A 15,131-nucleotide genomic window follows, 5' to 3' on the forward strand; every position below is an offset into this window, starting at 1 on the left:
TTTTTAAAACTATATAGTATTGGCCTGACCTGTGGTGGCACAGTGGATAAAGCGTCGACCTGGAAATGCTGAGGTCGCTGGTTTGAAACCCTGGGCTTGCCTGGTCAAGGCACATATGGGAGTTGATGCTTCCAGCTCCTCCCCCCTGTCTCTCTCTTTCCTCTCTCTCTCTCTGTCTCTCTCTGTCTCTCCCTCTCTCTCTCCTCTCTAAAATGAATAAATAAAAATTAAAAAAAATAAAATTATATAGTATTTTTTCAAATAACAATATATCTTGGAGATCCATTCTCATGACTTAAGATCTGCCTTATTCTTTTACATAGTACATAACATTGCTTTTCATGGACATGGAACAATTTTTTAACAAGATGTCTCTCAGGAACTTGGTGCCATTCGTTTCCCTGTCATGAATGGTGTCTTCCTGGGGAAGGAGCACACAAACCTGGCCACAGATGACAGTTGTCTTGTGTCTGAGCCCTTCTCCAGAGAGCTCATGCGTACTAAAATGCTCCTTTTCTGAGACAAAATTCACATGACATAAAATTCACCATTTCAAATTTTTACTTACTGATTTTTAGAGAGAGAGGAGAGAGGGAGGGAGAAAGACAGAAACACCGATTTCTTGTTCCACTTATTCATGCCGTCATTGGTTGATTCTTTTTAAAAAATTTTATTAACTGTTAAAGATTTTTTTTGTGTGTGTATTTTTATTTGTATTTTTCTGAAGTTGGAAATGGGGAGGCAGTCAGACAGACTCCTGCATGCACCTGACTGGGATCCACCCGGCATGCCCACCAGGGGGCGACATTCTGCCCATCTGGGGACATTGCTCTGTTGCAACCAGAGCCATTCTAGCGCCTGAGGCAGAGGCCATAGAGCCATACTCAGCGCCCGGGCCAACTCCGCCCCAATGGAGCTTTGGCTGCGGGAGGGGAAGAGAGAGACAGAGAGGAAGGAGAGGGGGAGGGGTGGAGAAGCAAATGGGCGCTTCTCCTGTGTGCCCTGGCTGGGAATCGAACCCGGGACTCCTGCATGCCAGGCCGACGCTCTACCACTGAGCAAACCGGCCAGGGCTAACTTTTAAAGATTTTATTTATTCATTTTAGAGAGAGGAGGGAGAGACAGAAAGGGTGGGGGAAGAACGGAAAGCATCAACTCATAATTGCTTCTCATATGTTCCTTGACTGGTCAAGCCCAGGGTTAACCATTTAAAGTGTATAATTCAGTGGTTTTTAGTATATTGACAACATACTTTGGTCATCACCACTAATGCATGATATTTTTATTACTCTAAAAAGAAGCCTCAAAACCATTAGCAGTCACTCACTCTGTTTCCCCTTCCCATGCTGCCTCTGATGTACTTTTTGTCTCTATGGATTTGCCCATTCTGGACATTTCATATAAATAGGATCATACAATATGTGGCCTTTTGTGTCTGGCTCCTCTCACTCAGCATAATGTTTTCGAGGTTCCTGCATGTTATAGTATGTGTCAGTACTTCATTTGTTTTTATAGCTGAGTAATATTCTATTGTTTGCATAGACCATATATCCTGACTTGTGATGGCACAGTGGATAAAATGTCAACCTGAAACGCTGAGGTCGCTGGTTCGAAACCCTGGGCTTGCCTGATCTAGGGGACTTGATGCTTCCTGTTCCTCTCCCCTTCTTTCTCTCTCTCTCTCTCTCATGAATAAATAAAGTTTAAAAAATAAATAGATAGACCATATAATGTATTTCCATTCATAAGTCAGTGGACATTTGGGTTTCTGCCTATAAACATTTTTATCAAAAATTTTTTATTTACCAAAAAGTGGAAATAATGGAGGAGAAGTTGGAGAGCTGGAAGAAGGCTGCTCTGAGCAGCCTTGGGGCCATGTGGCAAGGAATGTGGGTGGCCTCTAGGGACTGAAAGCAGTACCCTGTCTTGAGCAGGGAACAAGAACCTCAGTCCTTCAACCACAAGGAAATGAATTCTGCCAGCAGCCAGTCCTCTTGGAAGAGGACCCTGAGCCCCAGATAAGAACCACAGACCCAGCCAGCACTCTGATTTCAGCTCCATGAAACCCTGAGCAAAGGATCCAGCCATGTTGTGTTGGATTTCTGACCTAGAAACCAAGATAAAAAATGTGCGTTGTTTTAAGCATCTAAGTGTGTAATTAAAAAAAAGAGTGCCTGACTGGTGGTGGCACAGTGGGTAAAGCGTCAGCCTGAGACACTGAGATTCCAGGTTCGAAACCTCAAGGTCACCGGCTTGAGAGCAGGCTCACCAGCTTGAGCGTAGGGTTGCTGCTCTGAGCGTGGGATCATCAACATGATCCCGAGGTTGCTGGCTTGAGCAAGGGGTCACTGGCTCAGCTTGAGTGACCCCTGCCCCTGTCTAGGCCTATGTGAGGAACAATCAATGAACAACTAAAGGGATGCAACTACAAGTTGATGCTCCTCATCTCTTTCTTCCTGTCTCTCTCTGTAAGAATAAAAAAAGGAAGAGGAAATACAAAGGAGTCTATGTGCGTGTAAAGTAGAAGCAGTTAGTTTTAAGAATCATTCATTTAAAATACAAATATATACATCCTATTAGATGTAGGGCCTGGTGCTTCATATTGTAGAAGAGGCAATGATGTGTTTTTTGTTTTTTAATGTTTATTGATTTTAGAGAGAGGAAGGGGGAGAGAGAGAGAGAGGAAGAGAGAGAGAGAAAGGAACATCAAACTATTCTTGTATGTGCCCTGGTCAGGGACTGAACCAGCAACCTTCGCACTTCTGGACGGTGTTCCAACCAGTCCAGCTATTGGGCTGGGGCTGATGTTGTGTTTTTACCTGAAGTACTGAAATAGGGGAGTTGAAAAGGAGTGTTGGTTTATAGTCAGAAAATTGGGTCCAAATTTCTCTGAAAACAGTTCTGTGTGACATGTGAGCTGTTTATTTATTTTACTTATTTGTGTGTGTTTTTTTGTTTTTTTACAGAGACAGAGAGTGAGTCAGAGAGAGGGATAGGCAGGGACAGACAGACAGGAACGGAGAGAGATGAGAAGCATCAATCATTAGTTTTTCGTTGCGCATTGCAACACCTTAGTTGTTCATTGATTGCTTTCTCATATGTGCCTTGACCGTGGGCCTCCAGCAGACCGAGTAACCCCTTGCTGGAGCCATTGACCTTGGGTTCAAGCTGGTGGGCTTTTTGCTCAAACCAGATGAGCCCGCGCTCAGCTGGTGACCTTGGGGTCTCGAACCTGGGTCTTCCTCTCCCAGTCCGACACCCTATCCACTGCGCCACCGCCTGGTCAGGCAGGTGTGAGCTTTTTATTTAACCTGAGCCCCAGTTTCTCCTTCCATAAAACTGATATAGTAGCAGACCTATCTTCCTAAAGTGGTTTTGAAGATTCAGTGATGCCAGGCCCAGCAAGAGCTTCGCCAACTGTGGCTGGCAGAGTAATGGCCCCCTAAAAGGTGTCCACACCCTAATCCCCAGAACCTGTGAATATGTCAGTTCACATGGTAAAGGGACTTTGTGAATGTAATGAAGTTAAGGATCTTTTATTTATTTTATTTTTTTAAGTGAGAGGTAGGGGAGGCAGAGACAGACTCCTGTGTGCACCCTGACCGGGATCCACCAGGCAAGCCCACTAGGGGGTGATAGTCTGTTGCTCGGCAGCCGAGCTATTATTGCGCCTGAGGTGAGGCTATGGTGCCATCTTCAGTGCCAGGGGCCAACTTGCTCTAATGAACCATGGCTACAGGAGTTGGGGGGGAGGGATAGAGAAGCAGATGGTTGCTTCTTTGTGCCCTGACTGGGAATCGAACCCAGGACTTCCACACACTGGGTGAATGCTCTACCACTGAGCCAATCGGCCAGGGTGAAGTTAAGGATCTTGAGAAGGTGAGATTAACTTGTGTTATTTGGGAGAGAAGAGGGCAATATAATCACAAGTGTCCTTAAAAGGGAAAAAGGGAGGTAGTAGAAGCAGAGTCAGAAGGAGATGTGATGGTGGAAGCAGAGGTTGGAATGATGTCCTTGGCTGTCTTTGAAGCTGGAGAGAGGGGCCATGAGCTAAGGAATGCAGGTGGCCTCTAGGAGCAAGGCAAGGACATAGCTTCTGTCCTGGAATCTCCTGAAGGGAGGCAGCCCTGCTGAAACCTTGATTTTTTTTTTTTTTTTTAGCTCAGTAAGACCAAATAGACCCAAATCTTTGAGATGTGTTGTTTTTAGCTAGGACGTTTATGGTAATTGTTATAGCAGCAGCAGGAAACTGATATGCCAAGCACCTGGAATATGAGAGTCCAAGAATATTAGCCATGATGATTCTTCTGTGACAAATGAGGACACTGTGGCAAGGGACTCACCAAAATTACTAGTCAGGGAGAGTAGATTCAGAATTACAACTCACCGCGCTGGCTGAATAGCTTGGTTAGAGCATGGTGCCAAAGCACAGAGATTGCCAGTTTGATACTTCGTCAGGGCACATACAGAAACAGATCAATGTTCCTGTCTCTCTCTCTTCCTCTTTCAAATCAATAAAATAAACATTTTAAAAAAAGGAATTATAATTCATGGCATTTGTTTCTTTAAAAAGTGGTCGTTGGGGGCTTCCTATCCATCTGTTCATTCATCCATCAGGAATGTATTGAAGTCTCCTCTTATGGTAATAGGAGCAGCTGCTTGCTCCATGGCAGACACTGTTCAAGGGGCTTTGTGTGTATTCACTGTTTGAATCTTCACAACAACTATGTGAGGTAAAAGTTATTACTGTCCCCATTTTATAAGTTAGGAAACTGAGTCCAGGGGGTGACAGGAAACCACTTGCTCCAGGATCACCCAGCAGTAAGGGAGCAGAAGTGGGAAGGATCGTATGCTGTTCTTCGCTTTGGGGACACAATAGAATGATCCACATTGTCCCTGCCTTCATGGAGCTTAAGAGTCTGGTTGGGAAATAGATGCTGAACAAATGCAAATGAAAAATATAACTATGTGATATCAAGCGGTGATAGTGAAGCAGGGTCAGGGAATAGAGAAGCACCTGGCAGGAGGTGAAGGAGGCTAATTCGGTTGGTCTGAAGAGGTGACATTTGAGCAGAGACGCGAAGAATGGGATGAGCCACGGACAAGCCAGCTACAGGAAAGTTTGAGGAAGTAGTCAAGGCAGGGGGATGATTGGTGCAAAGGCCCTGAGGTAAGAGGGAGCTGGCCTGTTCTCTGGACAAAAGGAAGGCTGGCATGGCTGGAAGAGAGTCATCAAGTGTGGCAGGAGCCCAAGAAGTCAGGCTGGGACCTGTGTGCCTGGCAGCACGGCTCACCGATGCAGAGCTCTGAGCTGGGAGTGGCATTGGAGGCAGCAGTGTTGCCAGGAGCCCGTGCGGCTCAGCCTCGGTGAGACTCTACCCCCATCACCCTCATCACAGCCTCTCTCCAGCACACCCACTCCACAGCGAAGGAGCTCGCGCCTGCCTGGGCTCCAGTCCCAGTTCTGCTGCTCACCAGCTGCGTGACCGCAGGGAAGTTACATAACCACTTCCTGCCTCCATTTGCTCATGTATAAAATTGGGATAATAATAGCCCTGCTTCGCAAAGACGTTGTGAGGAGAGAAGATGCATGCATTACGTGTCTGGCATATCGTGGGCACTTAGATGGCCTCTGCAGCTGTTATGGTTGTTATTATCTGTGTCGTCTCAGCTCCCTTCAGAAGGAGGGTTATTATGAGGGCCTCTTTCACATGGATTTAGCTGCCTCTCAGAGATACATCACCCAGGGTTGCACCCTTAGGAACGGCAGGGCTGGACTTGAATCCAGGTAATGTTGGGCGGCCTCCTGACTGGGAGGTCACAGGACCCATTGGAGCATCAGATGATCCTGGCCACGGGGTGCAGTGTAGGGTGATGGGCTGGGTACCTTTCAGGGTTGGAATATCTTGTCATTCTAGGATCCAAATACAGGAGCCCCAACTAGAGAGCAGGAGACTTGCCTCAGCTGTTCCCAACCATCTTCCACCCCCACATGGCTTTCTGCACCCTCACTGTCAGAGGGGGATGGCAGGTCCTTTGGGGGAAGCCTTCCTACAGGTAGCTCTTTCTTTTTGACAAATAATTATTGAGCATTGACTAATAATGACCCCTGACTGATAGTGGTAGAATGCCTATTACATACCAGGCCCTGTGGCCATAGTATTTACACACATAGATATGGTTATCATCTCCATTTTACAGATGAGGAAACTGAGGCCATATATCTAATATTTGGCAGAGCTGGGATTCAAACCCAGGAAGCAGTGGTGAGGAAACCAGATGGGGCCCTACCCTCAGGGGACTCCCCCAGAGTCCATTGTTATGGGGGTGGATAACTGGGAGGTGCTAATACCCCCATGGCTGCAGGGTATTAGCTAACTGGTTGAGTCTGGAGGAGCCAGGAAGCTCAGGATTATGCATTCAGTGAAATTTTTTTTTTTTTTTTTGTGACGGAGGGAGAGAGGGGGGGGGGACAGGAAAGGAAAGACAGGAAGGGAGAGAGATGAGAAGCATCAATTCTTTGTTGCAGCACCTTAGTTGTTCATTGACTGCTTCCTCATATGTGCCTTGGTGGGGGAAGTAGGGGCTACAGCAGACCGAGTAACCCCTTGCTTGAGCCAGTGACCTTGGGCTCAGGCTGGTGAGCTTTGCTCAAACCGGATGAGCCCGTGCTCAAGCTGACAACCTTGGAGTCTCGAACCTGGGTCCTCAGCATCCCAGTCCGATGCTCTATCCACTTCACCACCGCCTGGTCGGGCTCAGTGAATATTTTTTGAGCTCTTACTGCTGCATGCATGGAACAGGGTGGCAACACTTTGCACTGGTGACCTGCTTCCCATAGAGTTGACATTGCAAGGAGATTTGGTAGCTCAGATGTGGGTCATCCCACTGCTGAGGCCCCAGAGCGAGCCCAGGGGCGGAGCAGGCACTGACAGCAGGCTTTCCCTTTACTGCAGCTGGAGAAGGAGGAGCAGATACACAGTGTGGACATCGGGAATGATGGCTCAGCCTTTGTGGAGGTGCTGGTGGGCAGCTCAGCCGGAGGGACTGGGGAGCAGGACTACGAGGTAAGCAGGGCCTCTGGGGTGCCAGGCCGGGGTGGGCATGAGTCATGCTGACCACTGCCCCCTGGCGGAGCCCAGTGTACAGAGGAGAAGTAACAAATTGTGCCCAGCAGAGAAGAGACCCAGTTTGCATTGTGGTGGCATGACAACGAGAGGCACATGTTTGCTCTAAGATTCAGTCACTGCTTGAGAGCAAAACTGCTTTGTCTAGCCCCAGGGGCCCCACAGATGTACCTGCAAATTGAGGTTTTGCATTGTGTGGGATGCCTCCGTTAGTCACTTTATTTGCAACAGATGTTTACAAGAAAGAATGCCTTTTGTTCTGTTACGAACATTTAAAAAAGTTGGTACAATCCTTTTTTTTTTTTTAACTGGTTGAATTAATTGGAGTTGGATTGATGAGATCATACATAGTTGGCCAGGTAGTTAATCAACAAAATGTTTTTGGGTAAAAACAGATCTGTGACAAAGAGAGTTTACAATTTTAAGTGAACAAACCAGTTTTCTACAAGATACGTGTTTTTTTTTCTTGCAGTGAGAAATTGGTTTTAATTGAGGTATATTGTACATACAATAAAATGCTCAAATCTTTTTTATTTTTGACAGTGACACAGAGAGAGAGGAACAGATAGGGAGAGAGATAAGAAGCATCCATTCTTCGATGCAGGACTTTAGTTGTTCACTGATTGCTTTCTCATAAGTGCCTTGACTGGGGCTTCAGCAGAGCAAGTGACCCCTTCTCAAGCCAGTGACCTTGGGCTTCCCCACTCCAGTGGGTATTTCCTAGAAACACAGACATTAACTCAGTACAGTTATCAAGATTAGGAAATTATCATTGATAATAGTATTATATCATCTGATCTCAGACCTTATTTGGATTTTCTTCATTGTCCCAATAATAGTCTTCATAGCAAAAGATAATTCCAGCCCTGACTGGATATCTGGGTTGGTTAGAGCGTTGTCCCGATATAGAAAGACTGCCAATTTAATCCCTGGTCATGGCACATACAGGAACAGATTGCCTCTCTCTCTCCCTCTGTCCTTCCTTCCCTTTCCCTCTCTCTAAAAATAATAAATAAAAAGAAAATTCAAAGTACAGCATAGGAAATAATAGTTAATAATGTTATAATAACTGCATATTCTGTCTGTTGTATACCTTGAAATATCAGGGAGAGCAACTTGTAAAGTATGATTGTCCAACCACTATGCTGTACACCTGAAACTAATACAAAATAATATTGAATGTAAACTGTAATTGAAAAAAAATTTGATTTAGCCTGGCCTGCAGTGGTGTAGTTGTGCAACCTCAGCATTCCAAGTTGGTGCTTTATTCACTTCGCCACCGCTGGTCAGGCCACAGAATTTTGGTTTTTTTGTATTTTTATGAAGTGAGAAGTGGGAAGGCAGAAAGGCAGACTCCCACATGCACCCAATCGGGATCCACCAGGCAAGCCCACTAAGGGACAATGCTCTGTCCATCTGGGGCATTGCTCCTTTGCAACTGGAGCCATTCTAGCGCCTGAGGTGGAGGCCATGGAGCCATCCTCAGTGCCTGGGCCAACTTTGCTCCCGTGGAGCCTTGGCTGTGGGAAGGGAAGAGAGAGAGAGAGAGAGAGAGAGAGAGAGAGAAAGGAGAAGAGGGAGGGTGGAGAAGCAGATGGGTGCTTTTCCTGTGTGCCCTGGCCAGGAATTGAACCCAGGACCTCCACATGCTGGGCTGATGCTCTATCACTGAGTCAAGCAACCACAAAATATTTTTTTAATTTAAAAATAATAAAAGAGCCTGACCAGGCAGTGGTGCAGTGGATAGAGCATTGGACTGGAATGCAGAGGACCCAGGTTTGAAACCCCGAAGGTGTGGGCTTGAGCACAGGCTCATCCGGCTTGAGCGCAGGGTCGCTGGCTCTTGAGTGTGGGATCATAGACAAGACCCATGGTCATTGGCTTGAGCCCGAAGGTCACTGGCTTGAGCCCCAGGCTGCTGTCTTGATGCTATTTTAATGATATTTTTATTTTTATTTATTTTTTATTTTTTTGGATTTTTCTGAAGCTGGAAACAGGGAGGCAGACAGACTCCCGCATGCGCCCGACCGGGATCCACCCGGCACGCCCACCAGGGGGCGATGCTCTGCCCATCTGGGGCATCGCTGTGTTACGACCAGAGCCAGTTTAGCGCCTGAGGCAGAGGCCACAGAGCCATCCTCAGCGCCCGGGCCATCTTTGCTCCAGTGGAGCCTTGGCTGAGGGAGGGGAAGAGAGAGACAGAGAGGAAGGAGAGGGGGAGGGGCGGAGAAGCAGATGGGCGCCTCTCCTGTGTGCCCTGGCCAGGAATCGAACCCGGGACTTCCGCACGCCAGGCTGATGCTCTACCACTGAGCCAGCCAGCCAGGGCCAATATTTTTAAATTTTTCAGTCAAATAATAATAACAAAAATAAAATTCATAATCATGCATTGCATTGACTTGCCACATCTCCTTTGTTTCCTGTCATTGGGAACAGTTCCTGCAACTATCTTTGTATTGAATGCAGTTGACATTTTTGAAGATTAGAGAGAGGTCAAGGGATTTTGTAAAACTTCACTTATTGTACAAAACGTCTGATGTTTTCTCAATTTTGAAGTCAGTTGTACGCTTTGGCCAGGACGGCACAGCAGCAGTGTTGTGTTCTCCGTGCAGTAGACTGTGAAGCACATGCCACTTGCTTCATTGCTGATGATGTTGACTGATCATTTGGTTAAGGTTGTATAGTCCAGGTTTCTCTACTGCATAATTGCTATTTTGTCCTTTGTAATTAATAACTATCATGTGAAGAAATATGTATACTTTGAAACTATGTAAATATCTTGTTATTTTTCAAATTGTACTCACTACTTTTAGCATCATTTGCCTAAACAATTGATGCTATTTTAATGATATTTTTAAAAATTTCAGCTTTGGACCAGGCGGTGGTGCAGTGGATAGAGCGTCTGACTGGGATGCGGAAGGACCCAGGTTCGAGACCCCGGGGTTGCCAGCTTGAGCATGGGCTCATCTGGCTTGAGCAAAAAAAAGCTCACTGGGGGGGGGGTTACTCAGTCTGCTGAAAGCCCGCGGTCATGGCACATGTGAGAAAGCAATCAGTGAACAACTATGGTGTTGCAACGAAAAACTGATGATTGATGCTTCTCATCTCTCTCCGTTCCTGTCTGTCTGTCCCAGTCTATCCCTCTATCTGACTCTCTCTCTGTTCCTGTAAAAAAACAAACAAAAAAACAAAACTTTCAGCTTTGGCCAGTTTGCTCAGTGGATAGAGCATCAGCCCGGTGTGTGGACGTCCTGGGTTTGATCTTTGGTCAGGGCACATATGAGAAGCAACCATCTGCTTCTTTGCCTCTCCCTGTCCCCCTTCTCTTTCCCTTTCCCTCTTGCAACCAGTGGCTCAATTGGTCCGAGCATTAGCCTCAGGCACTGACGATAGCCCAGTTGATTCAAGCATTAGCCCAAGATAGGGGTTGCTGGGTGAATCCCAGTTGGGGCACATGTGAGGTTCTATCTCCTCTCACTTAAAAAAAAAAAAAAATCCGCCCTGGCCGGTTGGCTCAGGTAGAGCGTCGGCCTGGTGTGCGGGGGACCTGGGTTCGATTCCTGGCCAGGGCACACAGGAGAAGCGCCCATTTGCTTCTCCACCCCCCCTTCCTCTCTGTCTCTCTCTTCCCCTCCCGCAGCCAAGGCTCCATTGGAACAAAGATGGCCTGGGCGCTGAGGATGGCTCCTTGGCCTCTGCCCCAGGCGCTAGAGTGGCTCTGGTCGCGGCAGAGCGATGCCCCGGAGGGGCAGAGCATCGCCCCCTGGTGGGCAGAGCGTCGCCCCTGGTGGGCGTTCCGGGTGGATCCCGGTCGGGCGCATGCAGGAGTCTGTCTTACTGTTTCTCCCTGTTTCCAGCTTCAGAAAAATACAAAAAAAAAAAAAAAAAAATCCAGTTGATAGCATAATAAAAAGACGTTGATTTTTGTATATTGACCATGTTGTATCTTGTGACCATTGCTAAATTTACTATTAATTCCTTTTTCTTTTTCTTTTTTGACAGAGACAGAGAGAGTGACAGATAGAGACAGACAGACAGGAAGGGAGAGAGATGAGAAGCATCAATTCTTTGTTGCGGCACCTTAGTTGTTCATTGATTGCTTTCTCATATGTGCCTTGACTAGGGGTGGGGAGAGTCTACAGCAGAACAAATGGCCCCTTGCTTAAGCCAGTGACCATGGAGTCATGTCTGTGATCCTACGCTCAAGCCAGCAACCCCACGCTCAAGCTGGATGAGCCTACACTCGAGCAGGTGACCTTGGTGTCTCAAACCTAGGTCTTCTATGTCCCAGCCTGATGCCCTATCTACTGCACCACCGCCTGGTCAGGCACTATTAATTCTTATATGGAATCCCTTGGGGTTTGTGTGGCTCCCTTGAGATTTTCTACATAGACAATCATACTGTGAATAAAAATAGTTTTCTTCTGTTTTAATCTTTATGTCTTTTTTCCTTTTTCTCATCACATTGACAAGGATATTTATTTAGTTAGTTAGTTTTGAGAGAGAGACACACACACACACACACACACACAGAGGAAGGAAGAGAGATGAGGAGCTTCAGCTTGTAGTTGCAGCACCTTAGTTGTTCATTGATTGCTTCTCACATGTGCCTTGACTGGGGGCTCCAGCCCAGCCAGTGACCCCTTGCTCAAGCCAGTGACCATGGAATCATGTTGATGATCCCATGCTCAAATCAACAGCCCTGCACTCAAGCTGGATGAGCCCATGCTCAAGCCAGGGACCTCAGGATTTCCAACCTAGGACCTCAGCATCCAGAGGCAGATTTAACGGCAGGCACACCGGGCGTGCCCTGTGCCCCAACTTCTGAAGGGCCCCTGCAAAACCCCAACTTTACACTTTTTTTCTAATGACACCAAGTTTGGTTTTATATGTGCAATTTTAACATTAATAGTATGTAATATTTTTTATTTATTTAAAAATATGATTAACATGTATTTTTATTTTTTCTCTTTTTTTCCTTTTTTTTTTTACAGGGACAGAGAGAGAGTTAGAGAGAGGGATAGATAGGGACAGGCAGATAGGAATGGAGAGAGATGAGAAGCATCAATCATCCGTTTTTCGTTGGGACTCCTTAGTTGTTCATTGATTGCTTTCTCATATGTGCCTTGACCGCGGCCTTCAGCAGACCGAGTAACCCCTTGCTCGAGCTAGCGACCTTGGGTCCAAGCTGGTGAGCTTTTTTTTTGCTCAAGCCAGATGAGCCCGCGCTCAAGCTGGTGACCTTGGGGTCTCGAACGTGGGTCTTTCCGCATCCCAGTCTGACGCTCTATCCACTGCGCCACCGACTTGTCAGGCTGTCTCTTTTTTTTAAGGGGCCCAATATTTTCTTCTGAGCCTGGGGCCTCAATCAACCTTAATCCGCCTCTGTCAGCATTGCCTGCCGATGCTCTATCCACTGTGCTACCACCAGTCAGGCTTGACTACTATCTTTAATACAATGTTGAATAGAAGTGCTGAGAGTGAACATCTTGGTCCTGTTTCTGGTCTTAGGGGGAAAGAGTTAAGTCTTTCACCATTAAATATGATGTCAGCTGTAGATTTGTTTATAGATGTTCTTTGTTAGGTTGAGAAAATTTTTTTCTAAACCTACTTTGTTTAGAGCTTTTTTTATGAATGCATGTTGAATTTTATTAAGTGCCTTTTCTGTTCTATAAGATACATTTTAACATAATGTTTTCCTTTTTTTTAGCAAGAGAGGGAAAGGGAGAGAGAGACAGGAAGTGAGAGAGATGAGAAGCATCGACTCATAACTGCTTCACTTTAGTTGTTCATTGATTGCTTCTCATACGTGCCATGACTGGGGACTCCAACTGAGCCAATGGCACCTTGTTCGAGCCAGCAACCTCTGGGCTCAAGCCAGCGATCATGGGATCATGTTGACAATTCCACATTCCAGTCAGTGAGCCTGTGCTCAGGCTAGCAACCTCAGAGTTTCTTTTATTTATTTATTTATTTAATTTTTTTTTTTGTGGCAGAGACAGAGAGAGACAGAGAGAGGGACAGACAGGAAGGGAGAGAGATGACAAACATCAGTTCTTCATTGTGGTTCCTTAGTTGTCCATTGATTGATTTCTCATATGTGCCTTGACCAGGGGGCTACAGCAGACTGAATGACCCCTTGCTCCAGCCAGTGACCTTGAGCTCAAGCTGGTAAGCCTTGCTCAAACCCGAAGAGCCCGCGCTCAAGCTGGCGATCTCGGGGTCTTGAACTTGGGTCCTCTGCATCCCAGTCCAAAGCTCTATCCACTGTGCCACTGCCAGTCAGGCCAAATGATATTTACCTTTAACAAACATTCTTACTCTCAAGATTGTATAAGATGTAAAAAGGTAAAATGAGGTGTATTTAATTTTGAAGAGTTGTGGGGTTTGTTTTTTTGTTGTTGTTTTTTAATCTAGTGAGAGGCAGGTAGGCAGAGAGACAGACTCCTGCATGCACCCCAATTAGGATCCACCCAGCAACCCCCATCTGGGGCTGATGTTCTGCTCATCTGGGGCCACTACTCCATTGCTCAACAACTGAGCTGTTTTAGCACCTGAGGAGAGCCATGGAGCCATCCTCAGCTCCCAGGCTGTGGGAGGGGAAGAGAGGGGAGGAGGGCTGGAGAGAGGCATGGAGAAGCAGATGGTCGCTTCTGTGTGCACTGACTGGGATTCGAACCCAGGACCTCTACACACTGGGCCGACGTTCTACCTCTGAGCTACTGGCCGGGGCAAATTTATTTATGCAATTTTTGTGACAGAGACAGAGAGAATGAGAGTCAGACAGAGGAACAGATAGAGACATACAGGAAGGGAGAGAGATGAGAAGCATCAGTTCTTTGTTGCAGCACCTTAGTTGTTCATTGATTGCTTTGTCATACGTGCCCTGAGAGGGGGTGGGTTACAGCAGAGCAAGTGACCCCTTACTCAAGCCAGTGACCTTGGGCTTCAAGCCAGCGACCTTTGGGCTCAAGCCAGTGACTATGTGGTCATGTCTATGATCCCACACTCAAGCCAGCAACCCCCGTGCTCAAGCTGGTGAGTCCACGCTCAAGCTGGATGAGCCTGCGCTTAAGCCGGTGACCTCAGGTTTTGAACCTGGGTCCTCAGCGTCCCAGTCCAGTGCTCTAGCCACTGCACCACCACCTGATCAGGGGTGTGTGTGTGTGTGTGTGTGTGTGTGTGTGTGTGTGTGTTTTAATTAGCGATCTCTGTTCTTTGGGAATGCATCTGTGAGAAATCTTGAAGGACTGGGTTTGAAGTATATTCTTCCAAAGAGGATGTGCCCTGGTGTCAGGTGACACTGTTTACATGGGACCACTTAAATGTTCAATGTGTGTGTGTGTGTGTTGGTTTTTTTGTGTGTGACAGAGACAGAGAGAGGGACAGACACACGGAGGGAGAGAGAGGAGAAGCATCAATTTTTCATTGCGACACCTTAGTTGTTCATTGATTGCTTTCTCATATGTGCCTTGACCGGGGTCTACAGCAGACTGAGTGACCCCTTGCTCAAGCCAGCAAACCAGGGCTCAAGCTGGTGAGCCTTGCTCAAACCAGATGAGCCTGCGCTCAAGCTGGCGACCTCAGGGTCTCAAACCTGGGTCCTCCGCATCCCAGTCTGATGCTCTATCCACTGCGCCACCTCCTGATCAGGCACCTTAGTTGTTCATATGTGCCTTTACCGGAGTGCACCAGCCAAGTCAGTGACCCTTGCTCAAGCCAGCAACCTTGGGGTCATGTCTATGATCCCATGCTCAAGCTAGATGACCCCAAACTCAAGCTTCGGGGTTTCAAACCTGGGTCCTCAGCATCCCAGGCCAAAGTTCTATCCACTGTGCCACGTCCTGGTCAGGTCATACCAGTTTTTTGTTCTTTGGTTTTTGTTTTAATTTTAGTGAGGAGAGAGAAAGAAAGGGGGAGGAGCAGGAAGCATCAACTCCCATTTGTGCCTTGACCCGGCAAGCCCAGCGTTTCGAACCAGCGACCTCAGCATTCCAGGTCAAC

At 46.9% G+C, this 15,131-nt stretch overlaps 1 protein-coding gene across 2 annotated transcripts in view; it reads left to right on the top strand.

The window, feature by feature from the left end:
• The window catches only part of XRCC1 (X-ray repair cross complementing 1), a 33,284-nt gene that overhangs the window by 7,057 nt on the left and 11,096 nt on the right, over positions 1 to 15,131 (top strand). The window contains exon 3 of one of the 2 annotated variants that reach the window (XM_066271889.1): positions 6,957 to 7,067. The exons of the other annotated variant lie outside the window; for it this stretch is intronic. Within the exon in view, the coding sequence (XP_066127986.1) occupies positions 6,957 to 7,067 (111 nt within the window). The remainder of the gene's footprint in view (positions 1 to 6,956; positions 7,068 to 15,131) is intronic. 2 annotated transcript variants of the gene reach the window in all.

This window comes from Saccopteryx bilineata, chromosome 3, assembly GCF_036850765.1.
Source record: "Saccopteryx bilineata isolate mSacBil1 chromosome 3, mSacBil1_pri_phased_curated, whole genome shotgun sequence".
Classification (NCBI taxonomy): domain Eukaryota; kingdom Metazoa; phylum Chordata; class Mammalia; order Chiroptera; family Emballonuridae; genus Saccopteryx; species Saccopteryx bilineata.